At 39.9% G+C, this 26,174-nt stretch overlaps 2 protein-coding genes across 8 annotated transcripts in view; one reads left to right on the top strand and one right to left on the bottom strand.

The window, feature by feature from the left end:
- The window catches only part of dnai4 (dynein axonemal intermediate chain 4), a 57,523-nt gene extending 42,821 nt beyond the window's left edge, over window positions 1-14,702 (bottom strand). For both annotated transcript variants that reach the window (XM_052012508.1, XM_052012509.1), the window contains exons 1-2: window positions 14,655-14,702; window positions 14,285-14,482 (exon numbers count right to left, since the gene is read on the bottom strand). The gene's annotated coding sequence lies outside the window, so the exon portion shown is untranslated. The remainder of the gene's footprint in view (window positions 1-14,284; window positions 14,483-14,654) is intronic.
- Window positions 14,703-14,797: 95 nt separating this feature from the next.
- The window catches only part of LOC127568587 (mesoderm induction early response protein 1-like), a 37,315-nt gene continuing 25,938 nt past the window's right edge, over window positions 14,798-26,174 (top strand). For 5 of the 6 annotated variants that reach the window (XR_007956035.1, XM_052012513.1, XM_052012512.1 and 2 more), the window contains exons 1-4: window positions 14,798-14,820; window positions 15,540-15,564; window positions 15,958-16,103; window positions 24,023-24,247. Coding sequence is in view for 5 of the 6 variants with exons in the window: in XM_052012513.1 (XP_051868473.1) it covers window positions 14,812-14,820; window positions 15,540-15,564; window positions 15,958-16,103; window positions 24,023-24,247 (405 nt within the window). In the remaining variant the exon portion in view is untranslated. Of the gene's footprint in view, window positions 14,821-15,537; window positions 15,592-15,957; window positions 16,104-24,022; window positions 24,248-26,174 lie in introns of those variants that run through there. The other variant, XM_052012514.1, reaches the window with a different exon arrangement.

The raw sequence follows: 26,174 nt of genomic DNA, 5'->3' as shown, positions 1-26,174 counted from the left end.
TGCAGTGTTTTGGTAGCAGAATGTGTAATATGAAAAAGACGCTTAAACTGAATTACTGAAATGTGCACCATACTTCTTGTCCAATACATTTGTCATCACTATTTTCAAATCAGGAACTACAGAGTTCTAACCACATGCACTGGATCCTATTATGACATTCTTTAAAATGTTTTCCCTAAAAAGTCAGGATTTTCAGAGAAAAACTGTATCATTTGCTATTTCACAAAGCATTTGCTACTTCACAGTGCCAAAACTGCAGATGGTACTCATTACCCTTCAGAGTGAATACTTCACAAAGAACAAAAGCAAAATACAGTGGATGCTGAAAATTTGAAACAAAAACAGAAAATGCTGGAAATATTCAGCAGATAAGGCAGCATCTGTGAAGACAGGAATAAAGTTAACGTTTTATATCAATGACCTTTCAGAAGTGTTCATTTTTATTCTCCACACAAAGTGCAATGGTGAAATGTATTACAGGGTATGAATAGGCCGTAAGTGAAGATTCCAAACCCCAATGAATCTGGTATCAGGCCTGTTAATATATTTGAAAGGACTTCGGGCATGAATACAGGCAATACATTAAGAATGTGCTATTTGGGGGAAGACAGAATCCAAAGCTGCTGCAAAATTTTCTAAAACTTGAAGCAGCAGTTAAATGTATTTTCGAAAAAAAAAATTTAGCACCATCAGAAAAATGGAACAGAGTCTGACCAGAGCACTGGGTGCACTAATTCTACTGAAGGAAGGGTGGCAGTGGAGGATGGATTGGAAAGCAAGAATACTGATTTCATAGTGCATAAATGGAGAATTTCTTGCACTCCAATGTTACTTTATTAGCATGAAAGAAAAATATTCAGACCTAAATCAGTCAAACATGGAACAAGTACTCATCTTAACTTTATTTGCTCCAGCCATGCGAAGGAGGAAGTATAATGGCACAAAAAAAGTGCATGTTAAAATTGTATATTAAGGTTTGTTAGACAGTGGAATCTAGCCAATAGGACAGATTCATGGCGTAGAAGCTCACAGCAGAAATTTGCAATGTTCTTTACTGATGACACTACTGATGCGTAATCTGGGGAGTTTTGCATCTTCTTCAGTGGTTAAATACTTAAATTACATGTGGAAACCAGGAGGCTTAATGGTTGAATCTTCATCCAAATTTCAGCTGAATATTGATTTTGCAGACTAGATTTTTATATGATCAGCTCACAGCATTCAGACAGTGTAATACAAGTTAGTATGCTAGTGATTTGAAAGATTTCTTTGAATTAAGTCTCTCTTTTCATGGTTGGACAACACAAGAACATGAGAAATAGAAGGCCTAGGATTTACCTGACTCTCAAGTCTCCTCTGTCATCCAGCAAGAACATAACTAATCCTGTGCCTTAAGAGAGCTTTCCCATCTCCTCATGGCTTGTGGCTAACAAGTCTATCTATCTCAACCTTAAATATACTCAATAACTGAGCATCCATAACAATCTGAGGTGAAGATTTGTAACTCTCTACATAAAGAAATTTCTTCTCATCACACTACTAAATGGCCACCTCTGTATTCTGAGTTATGACTCTCTCCAAAGGAAACAGCCTCTCAACATCAACCCCATCAATTCATCTCAAAATGTTGTTGTGATTCTTTGAGACCATCTCCCACTTATTTTAAAACTTCAGTGAATATGGGTAAATCTTACTCAATCTCTTCATCCCAGAAATCAATTGAGTGAATCAATGCTGTGTTGACATTTTTAGTGTGAAGTCCTTGTGTAACCCTTGTGGTTGAGAAGCTGAACAGACTCACAAACCTGTGGGTCTGCGCAGCATGGCTATTTATTCCAAGAAACTCTGCAGCTTCATTCAGTAAACTACCAAATGTTTGGAATTCCCTACCTCAAATGGCACCTAGTTCAGCAAGCCTCTACAGTCAATTGCTATAATCAAGGGAGCAGACTCTGAGATATGACTCTGTATTAAGCCAGGTAGCAGCATTAAAGCCAGAGTCAATTTTTATCATAAAACATTAACTCTACATGGCACCCCTTCTAAAAAGAAAAACCTGGAGAGTATAACTTATGTATATACAACTACAGAGTTTAACTGTATCATGGGTCTTCTCACTCTGTTATTCAATTAGCAAAAAGCCACAGCAATGCTTCAGCACTTTGCCCAAGGTCATTGTTTCCTGCTCCTCCTTTGCTTTCCTTCCATTTTTCATTTGTTCACTCTCATCTCTATTCCCATCTCCTTTTACCACACCCACCTCTGCTTTCCCAGTACAATATCAATTATCTCTTCCTTGTTCCTTTTTGAAAAAGCACATCTTAGGAAGGATATGTTGATGTTGGAGAGGGTTCAGAGGAGATTTACGAGGATGATTCCGGGAATGAAAGGGCTTACGTATGAGGAGCGTTTGTCAGCCCTTGGACTGTACTCACTGGAGTACAGAAGAATGAGAGGGGACCTCATAGCGACATTTAAAATATTGATAGGAAAGGACAGAGTAAATGTGGCTAGGCTGTTTCCCTTGGTGGGTGAGTCCAGGACCAGAGGGCACAATCTTAGAATTAGAGGGTACAGTTTCAAAACAGAGATGAGGAAAAATTTCTTTAGCCAGAAGGTGGTGAATTTGTGGAACTCCTTGCCACGTACAGCAGTGGAGGCCAGATCAGTGGGGGCGTTCAAGGAGGAGATAGATATCTAAATAGTCAGGATATCAAGGGATATGGGGATAAGGCTGGAAATTGGGATTAGAATAGTTTTTTTTTCTCTTCTTCTTCCCCCATTCCCCATTTCTCATTTCTATTTCCCTTTCCTTGGAGCAGACTCGATGGGCCTAATGGCCTGCTTCTGCTCCCTTGTCTTGTGATCTTGTGATTGAAACCTTCATCGATCAGGCTAGCACTCCACCAAGTATGGTGCCCATACTTCTGTACCATGTTGTAGAGGGGTTTGAGCTTGTTCCAATTTGAATGCACTGCATGAAGACTGAATATTTGATTTCAGACAATCCTGAGTACTACCATCCAATTTCTGCCCTATAACATTCATTTACATATGAAAACAGTCTTTAGCAACTCAAAAGTTGTGAAAAGCATATCATCTGTCATAGCATCTTCAGTAATTCATGCCACTCTGGACAAGACACTACTTTGCATTTGGTTTAATAGAACCCTGCTGTATTTTTTGTTACTGTAGGTGTCTCTCCTACAACTGAATAGACTGGAGCAGTATTTATGCTCATGTATGCGTTTTGGCTGTTTCTCTTAATATTAGTTTTAGAGTCATAGTCATACAGCATAGAAACAGGTCCTTCGGCCCAACTAGTCCATGCTGACCAAGATTCCCATCTAAGCTGGTCCCATTTGCCCACATTTAGCCTATATCCCTCTAAACCTTCCAATGAATAAAGTCCCAACCTGCTCAACCTCTCTCTGTAACTCAGTCCCTCAAGTCCTGGCAACATCCTTTTAAATCTCCTCTGCACTCTTTCCAGTTTAATGGCATCTTTCCTATAGCAGGGTGACCAAAACTGAATACAATGTCCCAAATGTGGCCTCACCAACATCTTGTACATCTGCAATATAACATCCCAACTTCTATACTCAATGCCCTGAATGACGAAGGGCAACATGCCAAAGCCTTTTTTAACCACTCCATCTACCTGAGATGCCACTTTCAAAGAACAATGAACTTGTACTCTTAGATCCCTCAACACTCCCCAGGGCCCTACCGTTCACTGTGAAAGTCCTACCCTCATTTGTCTTCCCAAAATGCAACTTATCCAAATTAAACTCCATCTGCCATTCCTCAGTCCACACCCAGCTGATCAAAATCCCCATGCAAGTCCTGATAACCATCTTCACTGTCCTCGACACCACCTATTTTAATGTCATCTGCAAACTTGCTAACCATGGTTTGTACATTCTCATCCAAATCATTGATAGAGGTGACAAATAACAATAGGCCGAGCACTGACCCCTCGGGAACGCCATTAGTCACGGGCCTCAGTCCCTAAAACAAACTTCCACCATAACCCTCTGTTTTCTACCATCAAGCCAACTGCGTATCCAATTACCTAGCTCTCCCTGGATCCCATGCAATCTACCTTTCCATAGCAGCCTGACATGATCTTATCAAAGGTCTTATTGAAATCCACATAGACTATGTCTACCGTCCTAATCTCATCAACCTCCTTGGTTACTTCTTTAAAAAGAAGTCAACCAAATTCGTGACACATGATCTCCCATGCACAAAGCCATGCTGACTATCCCTAATCAACTCCAGTCTTTCCAGATGCCTGTATAGCTAACCCCTCAGAATCCCCTCCAGTAACTTACCTACCACAGATATTAGGCTTACTGATCTATTGTTCCCATATTTTTCTTTAAAGCCCTTCTTAAATAAAGGCACAATATAAGCCACCATCCAGTCTTCTGGCACTTCACCCATTGCTAACAATGATACATATATGTCAGCCAGGACTCCCGCAATTTCTTCTCTAGCTTCCCACAGTGTTCTTGGATATAACTGATCAGACCCTGGGGATTTATCTACCTTCATATGTTTTAAGACATCCAGCACCTCCTCTGCTGTAATGTGGACTATCTCCAAGACATCTCCATTAACTATGTCAAGTTCTGAAGTCTTCATATCTTTCTCCATGGTAAAAAAAGAGAAGAAATAGTCATCAAGGACCTCACCCATCTCCAGTGGCTCCACACAAAGATGTCTACTTTGGTCCTTGAGGGGCTCTATTCTCTCAGATAAATGAGGTGGATACTTATATGCTATGCCCTGGCTAATGAAGACAAGAGCAGGAATGTTATGGTACAATTTTATGAAACATTGATTAGTCCACAGCTGAAGTACACTGTACAGTTCAGATCAGCACACTAAAGGAAAGATGGGATTGCACTGGAGAGGATTTAGAGTAGATTCACCAGGCTGTTGCCTGGAATGGAACATTCCAGTTATGAGGAAAGACTGGATAGATTGGGGTTTGCTTTCCTTGGAGCGGAGGAGGCTGAGAGATGATCTGATTGAGGTACACAAAATGATGAGATGGGTAGATACTAAGAAATTGTTTTCCCTCCAGCAAAAGAGTCTAAAACCAGAAGGCATAGGTATAAAGGGCAGGATGCTTAGAGGGAAATCAAGGCCCAAGAAAGAATTTTTTTTTACCCAGAGGGTGACTGAAGGCAGACTCCCACAACATTTATGAAGTATCTAGACAAGCACTTGAATCACTAAGGCAATAGAAGGTTACAGGCCAAATGCTGGAAAATGGAATTAATGTACATGGTACTTGATGGTTGGCAGGCACATGGCAAGCCAAAGGGCCTGTTTTTGTGCTGTTCTTAGATTGTTTCATTTGCGGCTTTGCTTTTAATTACACTGGAACTTGCATTTGAAAAGATATGTAATATTATTGTTCTGAATGCTCATGATCGAGCAGAATGCATTTGCTTGAAATCATAACAGGTTTTCCAAACTACCCCTTATGATCTAGGTCTGATGAATTACTGCAATGATTTTTTTTCTTTTATTCACAGCATGCATCTGCATATCTGCCTCCAGCATCAAATGGAATTTCCTTACATCTTCAGACACTATTTCCATGCTAGTAGCAATATTACACATCTCTTCAAATGGAAGCTGCAGTACATTTAAGAGCTTTGCCTGAAATAGGCTCATTGCAAGGCCACATACGAATTGACTTGTACCATACGTTTGAAAAAAATATGCTGAAGTTACATTGGCATAACAAATGCTTGAATTCAAGAATAAATTGTTTCCCCAGGCAACTGTCTGCACGTTCCAAAATTATCAGATTAAATGGCTTTATAATACTGCAACAATTGCATTGAACAAGAGACTGCAGATGCCGGAACCTGGAGCAAAATACAAACTGCTGGAGGAACTCAGCAGGTTGAGCATCATCAGTTGTGTGTGGGGGGAGGGGGAGAAGAGCAAGGAATTGCTTTTCCCCCCTATAGATGCTGGTCGACCTGATGAGTTCCTAAAGCATTTTGTCTTTTTGTCCGAGATGCCAGTAGATTGATTTACAGGACCTAACTTTCCAGGCCCATTTCCTCCAGTCTGCCATGGTCTGCCATGTTTTCTGGAGCTTTATTTGTAGCTTGCTTTCCCTAAAGTGCACCCTTTGGGATTTGGTATGCTTTTCATGCATCTCTGAGGTTTCCTGCTGGCTCAGTCTCATTTTCTGCTATCCCATCCTTGTCAGAAATGTCATGTCAGAAATCTGCTGTGGACAAGCAACTGAACAGATTCACGAACCAGTAGCATGACTGTTTATCCCAAAGTGTTCCAAAGACATTTCTTCAACCAAGAGAATAGTCAATCACTAGTCTTTCCTCAACAAGGTAGCAGCCTTTTAGCCACAGTCATCCTTCAACAGCTAATACTGGACAAAAATTGGAAAAATTCTCCAAATGAGGTATCAAAGCCCTGTACAATTTCAACAAGACTTGCTTACCTTTGTATTCCAACCCCTTACAATAAAGGCTAATCTACAATTTGTCTTCCTAACTGCTTGCTGTGCTGTGTGTCATGAACCAGCACATCAACATCACTCTGTGCAATAACTAGTTTTTCATTATTTAACAAGTATTCCATTTTTCTTTTCTTCCTACCAGTTAAATAACTTCATGTTTCCTCACACTATACTCCATCTGTCAGCATCACTTGTTACTTTGCTTCTTCCTCACAGCTCACTTTCACCTATTAAAGACTCAGGTGAAAAATGTAGTGTGTAATGTATCAGTGGCAAACTTTGCTGCATTACACTCTGCCTTTTCATCCGAATCCTTAATATGAACTATGAATGTCCATGAGCATAACACTGATCTCCACCAGCAAAAGACTGTCAACTTGAAAAAGGTTAACTGGTCTAAAGTGCAGCATTTTTCCCTCCCTCTTTTCTTAAATACCAGCATTATATTTACAATGCATCAATCTATTGGGATTTTTCCAGAATCTAGGGAATTTTGTCAGATCCTTACCAAAGCATCAATTATCTCTGCAGCCATCATCTTTCGGACTTATTTGAGATGCAGGGCATGGGGCTACCCTAATATATTGATAGTTCAAGGACAGCCATGATCTTTTCCTACTCTCAAAGAATAGCCAAATCCCTTTTAACCATACACAAACTGATGTTCAAAAGGCAGGTAACGAATGAAGCAGCACAGGATTTAGAACACTGTTTATGAGTCATGTGGCAGCATTTATTTGTGTGTCAACAATGTAGTGTGTGCGGATGGTGGCAGTAGACTAGAGCATAATTTTCGAGAGTAGCGAGCACTACGGCACAAATCAATTTACACAGAGATGTAGCATTACTTTTGCAGAATGTCCCAGCAAGCTTCTCTAAATGCTAGGCATTTGGCCAAGTCCATATGTCTTACAGTATTTTCATTTTTTTTTGAACATTGCATTGAATCTTGCCTTGACTATCACAATAAACAAAACTGAGTGATGTGTTCCCATCTGGAGCTAAAGTCCTCATATTTAATATTACCTGTTACATAATCCTGGACAAAATGCACAATTCAGGAAATTAAACCTACTTCTGGTCAAGGACTAGTAAATTACTTATTTTGCACACAGGACATGCAATAAAGTGACATCATCCATCATGCAATGGCAGTTGAGAGTATTGACTCCTAGAAAATGGAAACTGTATTTCTCCTTGAGAATGACCACAGAGAACCAGTGTTTTCGCAATGTTGCCTTCACCGCAGCTGCGATATTTAAATGGATACTGAGCCACCGTAATTTTCTTCTGCAGTCTGCTGCATGGGCTTTGGAAGCCAGCTGGCCTCTAGAGACACTTCTTCAAGCTGACAGAGCAACTTCAGTGAGGCACATTCCACTTGCTACTTCTTGCCATGGTCTATGGTGATCCCACTGGGTGCACTACACAAGCTGAAACTGAAACTAAAACTGCAGAACAAGCATCAGAAGCAGGACAGGTGTGTTCGAAATCCTAATGCACAAGGGGAAAATGGCTCATTTCCGTAAACTCTAGCTTCAAGAGTGTTCAAACAGCTGCATTTCAATTCTCGAAAAATGCAATTTACCCAGAAGCTGTGATTCCTTAATTCAGTGGTAACAGAGATCTGGGATATTTTGTAGGTAGAGCCATGCATTGGTACTTGGACCACTTTGCCAGCAGAGATCAAGGTCACTACCACTTTTATCTTCCTTAACACAAATCAGCTGCCACCACTTGGAATGTTATGCATCCCGGTTTATAGAGTACTACAACAGTAGAGAGGTCACTAATGCTCTCTACTCGAGGAAAATAAATTATCTTCCAAATGCCCTTAAGGTGCGGGACCTTCCCCCTACAGTCTGGTGCACCTTTGAAAACTGAAGGGTTCAGATGCAACATTTACTGGTTGCAGGCCATTTTATCTTACAAGACAAAGAGAAAAGTTAGTTTCAAAGTGCTGTAATGATAGGATTGTAAGAGTTGAATTGTGATTGTGTGTGAGATATCTATTTTTAATTGCACAAATTGCACAGAAAGACTGGAATGATTAGAGTGCAAGACAGAAGCAATAGAAATGTCTGCCATAGTTTTGTGTGTGTGAAATGTGTGTGGTTTGTAGCACATGTGCTTGTAAGTGTGCATGTTTTTGAGCTGTATGAACTGTTGGAAAGATCTGAGGCACTGATGAAAACAAAGAGCAATGACTATTATATTACAACAGCTTTTCATTCGTGTCTATGTTGATTGAGCTCTGAGCTGTGCCAATTGTGCACTTTTGTGTGTTTCAAAGCTATATTTGAGGTGAAGTTCTACATGTCAGAACACTAACACTGACAAATCTAGCAAGGTAATAGAGTTTTTTTTTGCACTGTTCTCATGCAGAGCCAAACATTATAGTTAGCAATTCTTTTTACTGTCACTACTGACAACTCCTCTCTGCTCTAAAGGCCTTCTTGCCACCCATGTATTTTCATGGGTGCAAAGTCGTGTCTTTTTCTCTCAACCTCATTCACAAGGGTATTCAGAACTGTATCTGTAAATCAAGGTGCTCTTTCCTCTGCACCACCTCCCTTGGATCCATTTAAAATGTTACAACAGCACATACAAATCCAGCATTGCAGCAGCTTGGTGAAATGGCATCTTTTTAGGGCTAATACACTGATGTCATTTAGCACAGAAATGGGTTGATCGGCGTGCAGTTTTGAGCTACAAATCATCACCAACAGCATTTGTACAAAACTGCACAAATTTTAAAGAGTGTTTGGGATTGAATATCATGTTCAATGTGCATCAGCATTGATTAATCAGCAGTGCAACTTTAGGAGTGATCAGGGTAGATAAATCTATCGATCTTTTCAAGGACGCTAATGGAGTAGTGCATTGAGATTGAGAGCAAAGAATGAAGAAGTTTGAAGCTACCCATCAGAGAGGGGTAGTTAGCATGTTTATCATGTTCTTCCTGGCAGAAATTCCATTTGCCTATTGCTCTGTTTCTAAAATGTGAAAGGATGGTGATTGGGCCAATCTTTTACCCAAGAATACTGGCACACTAAAGGAGATTTAGAAATTCAGTTTGTTACTTGCAAAAGTAATGGATGGAGCTTTTGCTTTGGATAAAACAGCTCATTCCTCACTGCCAGTTTTGCTTCCTGGGTAAAATTCAAAGCTTTTTCCATTATTTCTTAGAGAGGTGGGAGTTGTACGCAAGACATGATTTGCGGAAAAATTCTGCTCTAAAACAAACAATATAGTGACTTCAGAAAAGTAGCCTATAATCGATCAGACTTGTAGTAAAGTAGCCAATAATCTATCAACCTGCCCTTCTATGTCTGCAGCAGGCATTAACCAAATCTATACAAGGGATAAGCCAACTAAACCTCACCAGTCTTCCTTTTGCAAATCTATCTGCGATACTGAACACCACAAAGTCCCAGCTTCACAATGGAAAGTGTCCTCAATGTGTTGTGTGGTATTAATAATGTGCTAAATGGGATAGATTTAGAACAAATCTGGCAGCTGAAAACTAGGCATTCATGAGGCATTGTGGATAATCAGTGGCATTAGAAACACACCATCCTAGTCATTTCATCCTGGCATTTCTCCCACTTTACCATTACAATCAAGTCAGGTCATCAACCCCAATTCAATGAGGGGCACAGTAGGCATGCTCAGTGCAGCACCAAATGAACAGGAATACGAGTGCTAAACAGCAAAAGAAGCATACAATAGACCGAGGCAAATGATCACATAACCAACAGATGAGATCAAACCTCTGCATCTAGTTGTGGACAATTAAATAGCTTACAGGAAAAAAAATGGCTCCAAGAACAAAAATGGCAGGACCAGAGCACGAGTGCTAAAGTCAAGGCTGAAATCATCTTCAGCCAGATATGCCAAGTGGATAATGTTTGCGGATTTATGCGCGAGGAAACCGCTTTGGATGCACCACACAAATTCCACCCCATCCAGGCCTTTTGCACTCTGGGTGGCCCAGTTGATACTGGGAAAATTGAAATCTCCTACTAGCACTACCCTACTATTCTCACAACCAAGTGCAATTTCTCAACACATCTGCTCCTCAAGTTCCTGCTGACTATTGGGGGGGGGGGGGGGGGGGGGGGGTGGGAAAAGGAGTCTATAATATAGCCCTACTAAATTGACCATCCCTTTCTTTTCTTTTTAAATTCTACCCAAACGGCCTCATTAGATGATCTCTCAAGAATATTCTCTCTAAGTACTGCTGTTTTGTCCTCCCTTATTAAAAGGGCGACACCCGGCACTCTTACCTGTTCCTGAGGTAAATCGTTTATTCTTCCAAATTGTCTATTAACTAACAATTTGCAAATGTGCCTCTTTTAGGCTCCTGTTAAGTGAAACTCACCAGCAAGTCCAAAGACCTACCTCTTTTAAACTCATGGGCCTCTTGAATGCTTGAAGAACCTCTTGGGATTAAAGATAATCCCAGAGGTTCTTCAGTTATATCAACATTAAAAGGGTGACTAGGGAAAGACTAGGTCCTCTTAAAGACCACCAGGGCCGCCTATGTGAGGAGCCGCTGGAGATGGCTGAGATTTTTAATGTCTATTTCTCCTCACTGTTTACTAAGGAGAATATCATGGATACCAAAGAAATCAAGGTAATAAGTAGCGAGGTCTCATTATGAGGAAGGAAGTATTTACAGCCTTGAAGTGCATTAAAGTTGGCAAATCCCCAGGGCCTGACCAAGTGCACCCCTGGAACCTTATGGGAGGCCTGGGAAGAAATCACAGAGGCCCTCATAGAGATATTTGCTTCGTCATTAGCCACTGGCAAAGTTCCAGAAGACTGGAGGGTGGCTGATGTTGTTCCATTGTTCAAGAAGGGTAGCAAGGACAGGCCAGGAATCTATAGGCCAGTGAGTCTGACTTCAGTTGTAGGGAAGTTACTGGAGAGAATTCTGAGCAACAAGATCTACCATCACTTGGATAGTCGAGGCCTGATCAGATTGTTCAAGAAGGGTAGCAAGGACAGGCCAGGAATCTATAGGCCAGTGAGTCTGACTTCAGTTGTAGGGAAGTTACTGGAGAGAATTCTGAGCAACAAGATCTACCATCACTTGGATAGTCGAGGCCTGATCAGGAATAGTCAGCATAATTTTGTGCATGGGAGGTCATGTCTGATGAATCTTTTGAAGAGGTAACTAAGGGGGTAGACGAAGGCAGGGCAGTGGATGTTGTGTATATGGACTTTAGTAAGGACTTTGACAAGGTACTGCATGGCAGGCTGATCTGGAAGATTAGGTTACATGGGATTCAGGGTGAGCTAGCCAACTGGATTCAGAATTGGCTTGATGACAGGAAGCAAAGGGTGATGGTTGAAGGTCAATCCTCTGACTGGAGGCCTGTGAACAGTGGGGTACACCAGGGGTCAGTGTTCAGACCTCTGTTATTCATTATGTATGTAAATGATTTGGATATGAATGTACATGGCGTGATTAGCAAGTTTGTTGATGATACCAAATCAGGGGATCTTGTTTATAGTGAAGCAGGTTACAACGAATTGCAAAGAGATCTTGATCAGTTAGGGAGATGGGCTGAGGAATGGCAAATGGATTTCAACTTAGATATATGTGAGGTGATGCATTTTGAACATTCAAACCGGGGTAGGACTTGTACAGTGAATGGCAGGGCACTGACAAGTGGTGTGGAACAGAGGGACCTGCGAGTACAAGTGCACAGTTCACTGAAAGTGGCCGCACAAGTAGACAGAGTGGTGAAGAAGCCGCTTAGCATGCTGGCCTTCATCAGCCAGGGCATCAAGTTTAGGAGTAGGGACATTACTTTGCAGTTACACAAGTCATTGGTGAGGCTGTACTTGGAATGTTGTTTACAGTTTTGGTCACCTTGTTATAGGAAAGACATTATAGGAGGGTGCAGAAGAGATTTATGAGGGTGCTACCTTCTCAAGAGGGCCTGGGTTATAGGGAGAGGATGGCCACCCTGGATCTTTATTCCTTGGAACGTAGGAGAATGAGGGGTGACCTCATAGAAGTTTATAAAATCATGAGCGGTATGGATAAGGTGGATGGTCATAGTCTTTTCCACAGGGTTGGGGAATCAAAAACTAGAGGGCACAGATACAAGATAGGAGATTTAAAAGAGACCAGAGGAGAAACTACACGGAGGGTAGCTAGTACCTGGAATGAGCTGCCAGAGGAAGTGATCAAGGCAGGTACAACTGCAACAGGGCAGGGCAGGATTATGCCGAATGCAGGGAAAATGCTGTGGTTGGCATGGACCAGTTGGGCCAAAGGACCTGTTTCTGTGCTGTATTACTCTATGACTCTTATGTTTCTCGGATTTGTCATCAGATCCCCACCACCACAGAAGTCAGTTCCAGCCAATTTTGTTCTCTGCTCATGATATCAAGAAATAACTAAAAGCACTAATGACACCCCCACATCGCACAACTGACTCACTAAACAAAAGAAAGTCTTTTATCCTTAAAAATCCTTCATTAAATCTCTAAATCTCCTGTTTCTGTGGAATTTATTCTATTCAATCTGACATTTCACTATCCCACTTCATACCTCTAATTACTTACACCAGGCATTGGTTGCTAAGACACTTAAATCTTGCAATGAATTTAATCAGCTAGAACTAGCAATCTGTGGTGATTCACCACTCACCCATGGATCTCCTGCTATCATTAAAATATTTATTTATTAGTCACATGTACATCAAAACACACAGTGAAATGCACCTCCTTGCGTTACTGAGAGTGTGCTGAAGGCAGCTCGCAAGTGTCGCCACTCTTCTGACACCAACATAGCATGCCCACAACTCCTAACCTGTACACCTTTTGGAATGTGGGAGGAAACCACAGCACCCAGAGGAAACCTACGCTGACACAGGGAGAACATACAAACTCCTTACAGACAGCCGCCAGAATTGAACCTGGGTCGCTGACGCTGTAATAGCATTACGCTAACCGCTATACTAGTGTTACCAACCCAGCCTCAATAGCGAGCACCTGCTCAAATTCACATGGTAATGGAGGGGGTGTTGTTGCAGGGGGACAAGATAGTGGGGGTAGGCAGAATAAACCGCATCTTTTCATTTACTTCCATCAATGTGAGCACATTTCCATGGCTTTTTTTTCCTCCCAAGATGTTTAACTCACACATTTCAACATTAAATTGTACATTACCAACTATCCAATCCACTAATGTTGCCACACTAAAATGGTTTATGTAACACCTCAATATTTGCCAAACTATTTTGACATTATCAACACATTTCAGGACTATATTTTCTTTACTAAGAGCATTTGCAAAGCCACACACACAAAAAAAATCAGTAAATGGACAGATTTGAATCTTTCTTTCCTGTTTACACTCAAGGGCTGGACATGTGTATTTACCCATAATGACTTTTTAAATGGCGTCTGAGGCAGTGGTCAACAGAAAAAGAAATGGAAAGCCGCTTAAACTTGCCAGCCTTGCTGCTACGAATATCAAGCGAGTGTTGTAATGGTACTTTTCACAAGACAGTTCAGAAATATATATATATAGGCTAGGACTACCACCCATCCCAGCCTCCGAGAAATCTTTGGACAGCATCGCTGAAAAAAGTGCATCCCTCGGTAAATTGAAATGAGGATCTGGGACTGAGAGCACACTCTGAAGATCAGAGACTTTCAGGACAGCCCACTGCCTTCAGGAGAACTACCCGCCGGTCATTCTTCATCAGTCATACAAAATGTACCGCAACATTTAGCGGAACTCACGATACTGCAGCGGCGACTTTCTTCATTCCTATCTTCCTGCGATTCCAACGGGATTATGCATGAAGTAGATGGACCTGCGCCCTTACCGCACTCTAACCTGCTTCGCCCGTTTCTAAGCGACAGCGCCGTTGTCAGGGGGTGGGTGACACCATTTCGTTTCCATAGTTACCAGGATCCGCCCACTTTCCCCGCCCACACCTGCAAGAAAGTTCAACTCGATTGGTCCACATTCAAACCGAGCCAGTTCATTCCAAATGCAATTTCACGCAGGCGTTTTGGAAACAGTTTCAGCCAACTGACGAAAGAAAGCGTCGCCAAACCGTCAAGAAGAGCGAAGCGCCCCCCCCGGGGGAGGCTCCTTTACACTTACGAGCCGAGTGCCCCTCGCATCCAATCAGCGAATTCATTACGTCGGGGCTTGGTGGGTGGGTGGGAGGTGGGAGGAGGGAGGGAAGGAGGGAGGCGGGCGGGATGGGGAGAACATCCGGGTCAAGTAATGACCTCACTCTCCGACCCGAAATTAGAAAATGGCGGAGGTAAGGCGGACCCGTCAACACACTTGGCTGTTCAGGGAGCATAAAAAGTTCATTTTTAAACCTTACCTTTAATATTTATTCTCAAACTTGAGTATCACGAGTCTGAATTCCAATCAGGTTCTATTTTATAAAGAAAAATGCAATTTTAAAGACCAACCGTTTAAATGATGAACTTTGCGTTTTTCTTTGGGTTAAATATTATTAAGTTGTGGAAATATCAGCGGGCGCCGTGCCGGAGCTTGGCTTCGCGGCGCGCTTTTCCCCCATGTTGAAGTTCCGTTCGTATCCGCTAGGCCTTAAGGGTTTTTTCTCTCTCATGGAATTCGTCACTTTTTTAAAAAAATAAAAAGTAGAATGCTGCGTTTTCCCTGAAATATTTTCAAATAAAGTACTTGAGTTGCAGCATTTATCACGTTTACTTTGAAATTTCCTTTTTTTTACTTCGTTCCAGGTTCGGTGCAAAAGTCCGCCAGCAGCGGCTTGCCGTTAAACAAACTTTCCTCGCAGCCCACCCAGTCAGCCGGCTAACTTTTCCCCTTTGTATATTTATTATTGCCTCTAAACATTACTTTCAGAGCGGTAGCGGTTTGTGAATAGTAACGTAGTGTCCGCGTTATTTATAACTGTTTAAAATGCCATTTAAGACTTTCGATATAGATTTTTATAAGGACTATCAGTGAATTCATTTTGAATCTTTTTAATTTTATTTTAATTCACAGCCTTCCATTGGAAGCTCAAGCCCAGGTAGAGTAAATGTAAACATTCCTTAAGGTCTGTGCTTATGATAAAGCTTTCAGTTACATTGCGATTTGTTGTGGAAATAGCTTGTCTTGCAAATTACACAGATTTTTCAAGCAAATTAGTTAGAAATAGTCATGGAGGATTCTGTGTACATCCAAAACTAGAGACTTTCAAAAACGGGTTGCTTTTAACGTGTAATCCAGTAGATTTTTGACAGAAAATTTCCTATCATTGGGATTGTAGAATCAAATCAATGTTGAAATACAAAGATGATGATTTCTATTAAATATCACTTAAGCAGAATCGAATGCTGAAGGTTTTTTAACTATGTTGAGAAGTAAAAAGCATTGCATTGTATGCTTTCCACCCAACATCCTCCAAAAATGCCTTCTACAGGGGGTTCAGCAGGCTCAGAGGACCATGATTTTGATCCGTCTGCTGATATGTTGGTGCATGATTTTGATGATGAGAGAACGCTTGAGGAGGAGGAAATGATGGAAGGTGACAACAATTTCAGCTCAGAAATTGAAGATCTTGAAAGAGTAAGTAATTTTAGGTTAGTTATGGGTTTATTCTTGGTAAATACACTAACTTTGTGAGAATGTAGAGTGATTTCCTTATCCTAATTTTATATTTATGAAAAATGAAGAATTTGTTAAAAGTTGTGAATTTCCCCTCATAGTTACTTAACCAGCTTTGGTGATAGATCATAGTTTCTAATACAGATTACTAGTGGAATATATTTTTGTTTCAAAATCAAGAACCCTTCATATGATCCACTTTTTTTCATTTACTTTATTTATGTTACATTAAACTGTTTAACAATTGTTGATCTTTTCAGTCTAAATTAGTTGCAATTTAAATTTTTACTGAGATTTGTTTCCCTTGATCATTCTACTGCTTTAAACCCTCTATCCCTTTTGCATTGTTAATAAAAACAGAAAATGGTGGAAATAGTAAGGAGAAAGAAACAGTTAATATTTCAGGTCTCTGACTGTTCAGTGGAACTGATATATAGTCATTAATTTGAAACATTAATTCTATGTTTTGTTTACTCATGGCTAAAGATGTTAATTTAAATTGCTGTTTATTGTTATATTGTATGCATCAGTAAATTTACTTAAATAATTCCATTATTTTTCAAGGAGAAGAAAATTATAGGAAAATGCTCTCTTTTTAAGGGTGATTTTAGTTTCCTATTGTAAAGCATACATAAAGTTTGTCTAAGTAAATATACTACAAATTAATAAGGAATGTGCTTTATATAATTCATTCTGCATTGAATTAATCAATTGCTTAAAATCTTAATCATAATACAAAAGTTGCAAGATTACCTTTATTTTTAAGATCAGGTAATTTAATGGACATATTCCAAATTAGTGGAATGAGGATAGAGTTGTCATTGTATTAACTAGATTTGAACAATTTGGAAAATAGTAGATGAAGTACCTGGATAAAGGATATTGGATTCCTGGCTGTGAATACAAACTAGCAGTGTAATTTAAGTATTCAAACTGTTCAAAACAGGGGTATAAATAGTTCTTTATGACATTGGACCCTTTGATCTGTTTTCAGCATGGTGGTGGTTATTATAATGCTTAACACTCAGTAGTCTTGGTGTGTCATCATCCAGTAGGTTTATATACAATATTAGATTATAAATTGATGGAGAGAATTTAGAACATAGAACAGCACAGGAAAAGGCCCTTTGGCCCACAATGTCCATGCTGGCCATGATGCCACATTAAACTAAACCTATCTGGCTCCACATGATCTATATCTCTCCATTCTCTGCATGTTCATGTGCCTGTCTAAATGCTTCTTAAACACCACTCTCTTGTCTGCTTCCACCACCCCCCTGACAGTGCATTTCAGGCACTTACCACTCTCTGTGTTTTCAAAAAAAAACTTACCCCACACATCTTTAAACTTTCACCCTCTCACCTTAAACCTATGTCCTATAGTATTTGACATTTCTACCCTGGGGAAAAGACTCTGATTATCTACCCTTTCTGTGCCTCTCATAATTTTATTAACCTCTATCAGTTCTCCCCCTCATCCTCTGCTGCAGAGAAAACAATACAACTTTGTCCAACCTCTCCTTGTAGCCAATGCTTTCTAATCCAGAGGTGGCATCCTGGTGAACCTCTCCTGCACCCTCTGTAATGTGGCAAGCAGAACTGGACACAAATGTGGCCCAACCGAAGTTTTGTACGTCTTCAACATGACATACCAATTTTTATACTTTTATGCCCCAACCGATGAAGGCAAGCGTGCCATATACCTTTTTTTTAACCACCCAATCTACTTACTTTGCTACTTTCAAGGAGTTATGGACTTGGACCATAAGGTCTCTCTGTACATGAATGCTCCTAAAGGTCCTGCCATTTACTGTATACTTTCCTTTTACATTTGACTTCCCAAAGTGCAACACCGTATACTAGCCTGGATTAAACTCCATCTGCCATTTCTCCACCCATGTTTGCAGCTGATCTATATCCTGCTGTATCCTTCTTCACTATCCAAAACTCTACCAATTTTGTGGCATCTGCAGACTTACTAATCAGTCTATCTACATATTAGCCCAAGTCATTTATATATATGGTCATAATAACACCCCTTCACCACTACCCTCTGTCTTCTATGGCTAAGCCAATTTTGAATCCAAGCCAATTTCATTTGACTATATAAATCATATTTGATAATCTATAGATTAGGTACAGAATATATGTAAGATAGCAAGGGACTGATAAAAGACAATCCTTTGATTATGTAATATGTGGAATTTCAGTAGAACAATACAAGCAGGCCATTCAGCCCAGTCACTTCATGTTAGTATTTAATGCATAAGAGCCTATGTCAGACCTAGAATTATAGTTAATTTACAATGCAGAAGAACACCATTAGACCTGTTGTATTGATCGAGACAGTTACAGGACTTTTTCATGGATTCTGTTTCATTGTTTGTTTTAAAATATAGATGGGGAAAATTATTTAGGAATAAGAGTATGTCTTTGGTAAAATTGATCTTAGTTTGAAGTATAGGAAACACCGCAGCCAGTTTGTGCACAGTTATGTCAGAAAGCAATGTGATAATTTGTCATAGTAATGTTATTTAAAGAATAAATGTTGTCGTGGACCTTTGGAGAACTTGCAGGCCTCCTTTGAATGACGCCATAGGATCACTCATATCCTAAAGGGGTCTCAGCTTACTGTATAATTCAGAAAATAGGGATTTGAACTTGGAATCTTTGGAGGCAACACTACTTCCCAATGACCATAGCTGTCATGGATTTATAACTAATCTCAAAAGATCCTTACATTTGTTTGACCAGAGCAAAATATGTTTATGGACCTGATATGTATGCTGTGACCTTGGTTATTTGTTCCAGCATCTTAGCTTCTTGTTGTCAGAGATCAACCTGACAAACAAAATATGATTCAAACAAGCAGGATCTTTATGCCTCGTGCCACACATCTACTTCCACAGATGTGCCAGTTAATTCCTTAGCAGACCAACAAAAGACGTATTTTGTAATACTAATTTGGGAATACAGTCATAGAGGCTATAATCTTTCCTTTCACATTGCAACTACATCAAGTAATGGTTATCAACGTCATTGCATTTATATTGAGAAATCCTTTATTGGTAGGTTTACTGTACAAATCTAATAGAAAATAACACCATACCAAGGTGATGAGCTAATAGTTTGGTAAATAATCATTGAGGTCTATGGTCACATAGATCATAGATCTATGGATTTGGAGGGTAATGGAATGTAAAAGATTGGAGTGGATCAGGAGCCATGGGGGGGGAGGCATTATTTACTCCTGACACAATAATCTTGATTTTGATTTAAAAAAATAGCCAAATGGAAATTTGTTGATGCACTAAATTATGTACATGGTCAAGTAGACAAGAAAATAGTCATTGTTGTACAGCATAGAAACAGGCTCTTCAGCTCACCTCATCTATGCCGATCAAGATGCCTACCTGAGCTAGTCCTATTTGTCTGCATTTGGCCCATATCCCTCTAAACCTTTTCTATCCATGAACCTATCCAAATGTCTTATAAATGCTGTCATTGTATCCATCTCTACCACTTCCTCTGGCAGTTCATGCCATATATCCACCACCCTCTGTGTAAAAAAAAAACTTGTCCCTCGGGTCCCCTTTAAACCTTTCCTTTTCATCTTAAACCTATCCCCTATAGTATTAGACTTCTCTACCCTAGGGGAAAAAGACTGTGACCGTCCACCTTATCAGTTTTCTTTGCTCCAGACAAAATAGTCCCAGCCTATCCAGTGTCTCTTTATAACTCAAGCCCTCCAATCCCGGCAATGACCTTGTGAATCTTTTCTGCATCCTCTCCAGCCTAATCACATTCTTCTGATGGCTAGGCAACCAGAACTACACACAGTACTTCCAAGTGCGGTCTCACCGATGTCTTGTACAGCTGCAATGTGACTCCCAACTCTTGTACTCTGTGTCCTGACGATGAAGGCAAGCATGCCAACCCCTGTTATGTCTAGATTGATGAGGAAACTGTGGTGTCAAACCAAAAAAATTGTCTATTGACTTATTCACGATATCCAAGACTGGTACCTATATTCCTGACATTTTTATCCAAGGCAAAATAAACCCACAGTCAAAATTAACATCAGCTATTTGCTAATCTCAGCAAAAATGCCATTGTGAGTGAGATGCAATAAAAGATGTTTACCAGTGTAAGGGAATTGGTTACCACATAAAAAGTTCTCTGTTATCTTGAACCTTGTGGCACAATTAATGAATTAATAAAAAATGATAAATAAAATGCGCAGCATGTATAAAACTAAATTACTATAAAAATAGGTGTCAGCAGGTGCTGGAAAAATGCCGGTGTTAGAAATCTGAAAAAAGAAAATGCCTGAAATACTCAGCAGGTCAGGCAGCATCTATGGAAAGAGAAACAGAGTTGGCATTTGAGCTCAATAAACTTCAGAACTAGGAATTTTTTTTTTAAAACAGGTATATTTAAACTTGGGAGAGAGATGGAGAGGAGAAGGGGAATGTCTGTGATAGGAGACCAAGATGGTTGATGCAGATTTGCATGTATTTGGAGGTGCTGAAACTTTGTTTGTGGCAGCCAACCAGTGGTGGAAGGGCAGGGTTGGAGTTTCAGGTGAATTATCTCATATGATGGTGGCAGGGACTGGTGTTGTACGTCTCCCTGATGTGTGTGCTCTGGTTTCCCTCTGCATGGTGCCTGGCCTGGTGACCATTTTCTGTTTTTTATTTCAGATTTCCAGCACCTACGGTTTTACTTTTCAATCCCTTTCTGGTTTTGACATAAATCAATTAGTCTCTGCAGATGCTGCCTGACCTGTTGGGCTTGCCCAGTATTCTCCATTATTTCCAGTTGTTATTCTTTCTGCATTTCAACTGATACTTATTTTACACCACATTTATTGAGGCATTTACACAGCCAAATCCACGTCGAAGCTGAAATTCTTTGTGTGCACCATCACTTGCTTCAGCCTTCTGGTCAGATCATGGGGAGCAGTCTGCCTGTAATTGTCTTTGTCAGATTCACAGAGATGAGTTAGGCAATTCTCAGCTGAACCTTTAGGCCTGACCTGACAGCCCTACGATAGGTCTGGTCCTGTAGACAAGCAGGGACAATTTCTGGAGGAAGGTGAAGGTAGTTTGGCAGGTACTAGGAAATCAAGTATTGGTAGAAGTGTCATTAAGCAACCTGCTTCCTTACGTAGCCATGATACTTTGAAGACGCGAAGGTTAGGGATGTTTTAGAGTAAAGGAGAAATACAGCATGGAAACAGGCCCTTCAGCAGACCATTAAGCGCATATATTGATACTAATTCTACCCTATTCCAATTTATTCTTCCCACATTCCCACCAACTCGCCCCACCACTCACCTACACAGTAAGGGCAGTTTACAGTGCCCAATATACCTACCAACCCACATACTTTTGGGATCTGGGAGGAAAATGGACCACCCAGACGAAACCCAAGCATCATAGGGAGAACATGTAAACTCCTCAGACACAGCTGCCCTGGAGGTCAGGATTGAACCTGGGCCACTGGAGCGTGAGCCAGCAGCTTTACTAGCTGTGCCGCAGTCTGCCGACTCTGGATGTTTTGGCATGTGCACATCTTTCTTGGCTACTATTGTATTCTCCTTGAAGAGGAGCTCATGGGTAGAAATATACTTGTTCTTAGACATCAGCATTTTAGGTTCTTGTCATGGGTCTCAAGCATGAAAAGTTTGCTGTGGTTCGTATCTCACAGTTCCTGCAGGCTTTTTGTTTTTCCTCTATTTATACCTCTGCCAGATATTAATTGCCTATAAAAAGCCTACCTCATTCTCTTTTAGTCAACACTAATCTTTATCAACTGTCTTCTTTTGGTCTCCACCTGATTGCAGACATCATTTGCTTATTTCCATCCTTCCCCTTTGTCTGAAAGTTTAAATATGCCTGTTTTCTAAGTTTTCCCAGTTCTGAAGAATGGCAATTGAATTGACACATTAACTCTGTTTCTTTCTCCACAGATGCTGCCTGAGTGCTGAGTATTTAAACCTTTTCTATCTTTATTTCAGATAAGACGTGCAATTTAACTTGAACAAAAGTAAAATTTTGCATTTTGGGACATGCATATGGTAAGGTTTGAAGTGGGGTAGTACAGCAGAGTGTTTACAGTCAGGTTATTAAAAGTGACAGTATAAATTGATCTGGCTACACTTTTTGTTTGAAAACCAAATCAGATTGAATCCTTGATTTTGGATCTGGTTATCTTTTCTTATATCCCAATCCAAGACCATTTTGTCCTGAGTATTTGTGACATTACTAATGAAAATCTTTTAATTCTAGCATGAATTCATATTAGCAGTGTTGTGCCATTGGGTGACTGTCTTACCTTTGCAGTATAGTACTTCAGTATAATGTGGACTTGCAATATATGTGAAGTTAAGCTAAACCAATAAATGCAATAACTTTGTGTTTCATTAGATCTGAAAAGGAGCCTTAATTATCCCCTTATAATTGCTGGGCATATTGTTTCTTATAATAGTAAGTTGTAACTCTTAATTGCCAGGTAATGGTTCCTGTATCTTACACTGTTGATGCCAAAAACGTATGTTGAGTTCATGTGAGCCATAAATCTCTGGTATAATTCAGGATGGTGATTGCTCAAAAGCTTACAAGTGCAGCCTACACAATAGATCAACCTGGTGAAGCTTGGCTTTTCTTTTTGAAAGGAAAGATTTTGCGAGACTATGGGGAGAAGAAAAGAGAGTGGACTAACCGGATTGCTCTTGCATAAAGTTGGCATGGGCTTGATGGGTCAAGTTACATCCTTCCACAGTATAAATGTTGTGTGATCCTATGAAATTCATTAATGTTATACTTGCTTCTTATAGTGGAGAACAAAGCTGAACCTTTCCATTGTCATAGTTAAGATTGACCAGTTGTGTTGATCGTCCAATTTGAGGATTATCCAGAGCAGTTATTTGGGAATGCTTGGTTACTTTCACTTCGATTTATTGAAACTCTCCATTAATGGTGAAGACTGAAGAGCAACAGTGTATCAGTGGCAAAGTTGCACCTGGTTTGTTTTGCTGAGTTACTATATTGGGGATCCATACCCGGCGAGGTGATGGTGGGTATCTGTTGCTGCTGATTTTAGTAGCAAAGGTGTAGTACCTAACTTCATTGACAACTCAAATTATCATCACTGAACACCCTAGTAGGCTTTGAGCAGAAGCAAATCCAGTGATGAATTTTGTCTTGTGTCAAAGCTGTCAAGGTTTTGACATCTATCTATTCTGCTACCTTTAGGGATTTGTGGACCTACACTCCACAATCCTGTTTCTCTCCATTTCTTGGTATCTTACTATTTATGGTGTATTCCTTTGCCTTTGTTCTTCCCAAAGGTGTCTCTTTGTACTTCTCCAGATTGAATTCCATTTGACACTTTTGGACCTAGCTAACCAGTCCATTTCTATCTTTCTGAAGTGATTTTGTATGGTCCAGAAGTGCTAAGATTGATTGTAATACTCCCTACAACTCCATGACTGAACTCTGGGATCTCTGGCATTAACTATACAATTTAAGTTATTTTATGCATGGCTTTGTTAACTTACCAAAATCAAAATGAATGTCATTGAAAATTCAGCTTTAGGCAGTGCTGAATTGCCTTGAGAACCAGGTAGATGAAAGTCACTGGTTGCTTTTTGTGTTGAAACTTGTTTGAAAATAAAGTCACCTCCTTTTAATTAGACTAAATTGAACTTAATTGGATCATTGACCTGCAGCATTATATATGTTTTCCTCAGATACTGCCGGACCTGATAAGTATTTCCAGAACTTTGTTTTTATTTCAGGTTTTTATTACCCAGTTTTTTTTTGATTTTCAATTATTTTAACTGATCATCATCTCTCATTTTCTTTTACCTTCAGGAAGGTGAAATGCCAATCCAAGATTTATTAAATTTGTATGGTTATGGAAAGACTGTACCATTCCCTGGTGAGGATGATGAAGACGATGATGAGGAAGAAGATGAAGAGGATGATGATGAAGAAGCAGAGGAGGATGATGATGGAGATGAAGGAGATAATGAAGAAAATAGTGGAAGTAGTGAAGTTCCAGAGACAGAGGATCTACCAGACATAAATATAAATCAGGTTAGTTTAAAAAGTTGGTGGTATAAAAGTTGAGGTATTGCAGCTTCAGAGCAAACTATTTCTGGAAATTTTTGTTTTACGGGCTCATGGTTTGATGGGATTTCAGTGAAATGTAATGCGAGAAGGAAATTTTTATACTATGTTCAATTTATCTGTGAACAATTCTAGATTTTTTTTGTCCTTTGAAACATTACTTGTCCCTTGATTCTAATTTTTCTTTACTGATTTATTTGTTTTCTTACAGTCATTACAGAGCTTCATCCTTCATGCAAACTTTCCATTAACTTTCCAGCTTGAATTGAATCACAGGGAACATTTATCTGAGGATGGGGCCCCTGACCCCTGTACTTGGTGCACATCTGATCTCAGTTTCCATTAGATCAACATAGCCATTTAAATCATTAATATTTGCAGTAAAATATTTTTAATATTCCAGTTCATCTCAGCATAAGAACAACCTATGTTTTGTACCTTGACCAAACTGACTTCTCAAAGTATGTTCTCTCATCCCATTTAACATCCATTGCAACTAAAATCATATTTCATTGTCATAACGATCTCACTTTGTTTCTTTACTGTTCCTCTGTGCTTCTTTCTAATTCTTGCTCACCTTCACCTTTTTTCATGCTCTCTTGCCCTTTAATACCACTATCTCCAGCTTCTTCACATTCTTTGTCTACCCTTTTTAATCTCTCGCAACACCCAATTCTCTATTCCATGACTTCTTCACCACCCAGTACTTGACAATTTAGCTGCCTTTCTTTCCCTATACCTTCCCATATGTTTGCCTTTGGCAATATCTGTCATTTAAAATGTTCCCCATTACCAGTTTTTCATTTGTCCTTTCTAATGTGTGCAGTCTTTAACTTGCTCCCTTGAATCTGTTCCAACCTCCCATCTCAGGACACACCTCTCTACAGCTTTGTTCAAGTTCCTTTAGTTTTGTATCCACACTGATTAGTTAACAACGATTGGAGACACAATAGACTGCAGATGCTGGAATGTCAAGCAACAAATAATGTGATCTGGTCAAAATACTGCATCGTTGACGATTCCTCCTCTTCCCCCTCACCCCCTCAGATGCTGCTTGACTTGCTGAGTTCCTCTAGCAGATTGTTTGTTGCTCCATTTAATAACAATACTCTTCTCCTATACTCCATGCCATCATTTCTTGATCCTCAAGTTTTCTCCAGACAGAAAAGTGAGAGCTTGGAGCAAACATTAGAAAATGGCACAGAGAAACAGTAAAGAAACTCCAGTGTTTAATGACTAGGTTCTTTTCCCTATTGCTTCTCCCAAAAGGTCCTTTTATGTGAAACTGTCCTAGCACATGCTACTATGTAATCCACTTTCTACTCCCTTAGAGTTTCTGTAAAATTCCCCAGAAATGCATCTTGGCCTCTCTTCTTTATTTAGGTGTGGCCCCTTTTTTTAAATCATAGTCGAGCAGGTAAGTTTTCATGTTTGTTATTGAGACCCGATGTTACTGCCGCCATATGTGTTTTGAAACTAAACTAATGCCATTAAGCTCGCTGTCTGATGGAACAGTGACGTTAGAAGCTGTGGTTCTGACACTTTCAACAAATATTTTACTCCTTTGCCACTAACTCCATTCTCTCACCTAGTTGATTCTTCTGGTTATGTGCCAAGCTGTCTTGCAGCTCATTCCAGAGTTGAGTTATTGAGCTTCAAGTGTACTTGTGTACTTTCACCTCTTTTTGCCGATAGTGAAAATCACTGAGATCATTGGAGTTGATCTCTGGAAAAGATCATTTTCCTGCAAATGATAGTTGTTTATTTCTTAGAAAAATTATGTATATATTTTTATAAAGACAAGTTGAAAATGGAAAACTCTGTTTTATTCAAAAGTGGAATGTGGCTTTGCTGGTCAGGCCAGCACTTATTGCCAATCCTAATTTCACTGAGG

Source organism: Pristis pectinata, chromosome 3, assembly GCF_009764475.1.
Source record: "Pristis pectinata isolate sPriPec2 chromosome 3, sPriPec2.1.pri, whole genome shotgun sequence".
In the NCBI taxonomy this organism is placed as follows: domain Eukaryota; kingdom Metazoa; phylum Chordata; class Chondrichthyes; order Rhinopristiformes; family Pristidae; genus Pristis; species Pristis pectinata.
This window is presented reverse-complemented; position numbering and strand designations above follow the sequence as displayed.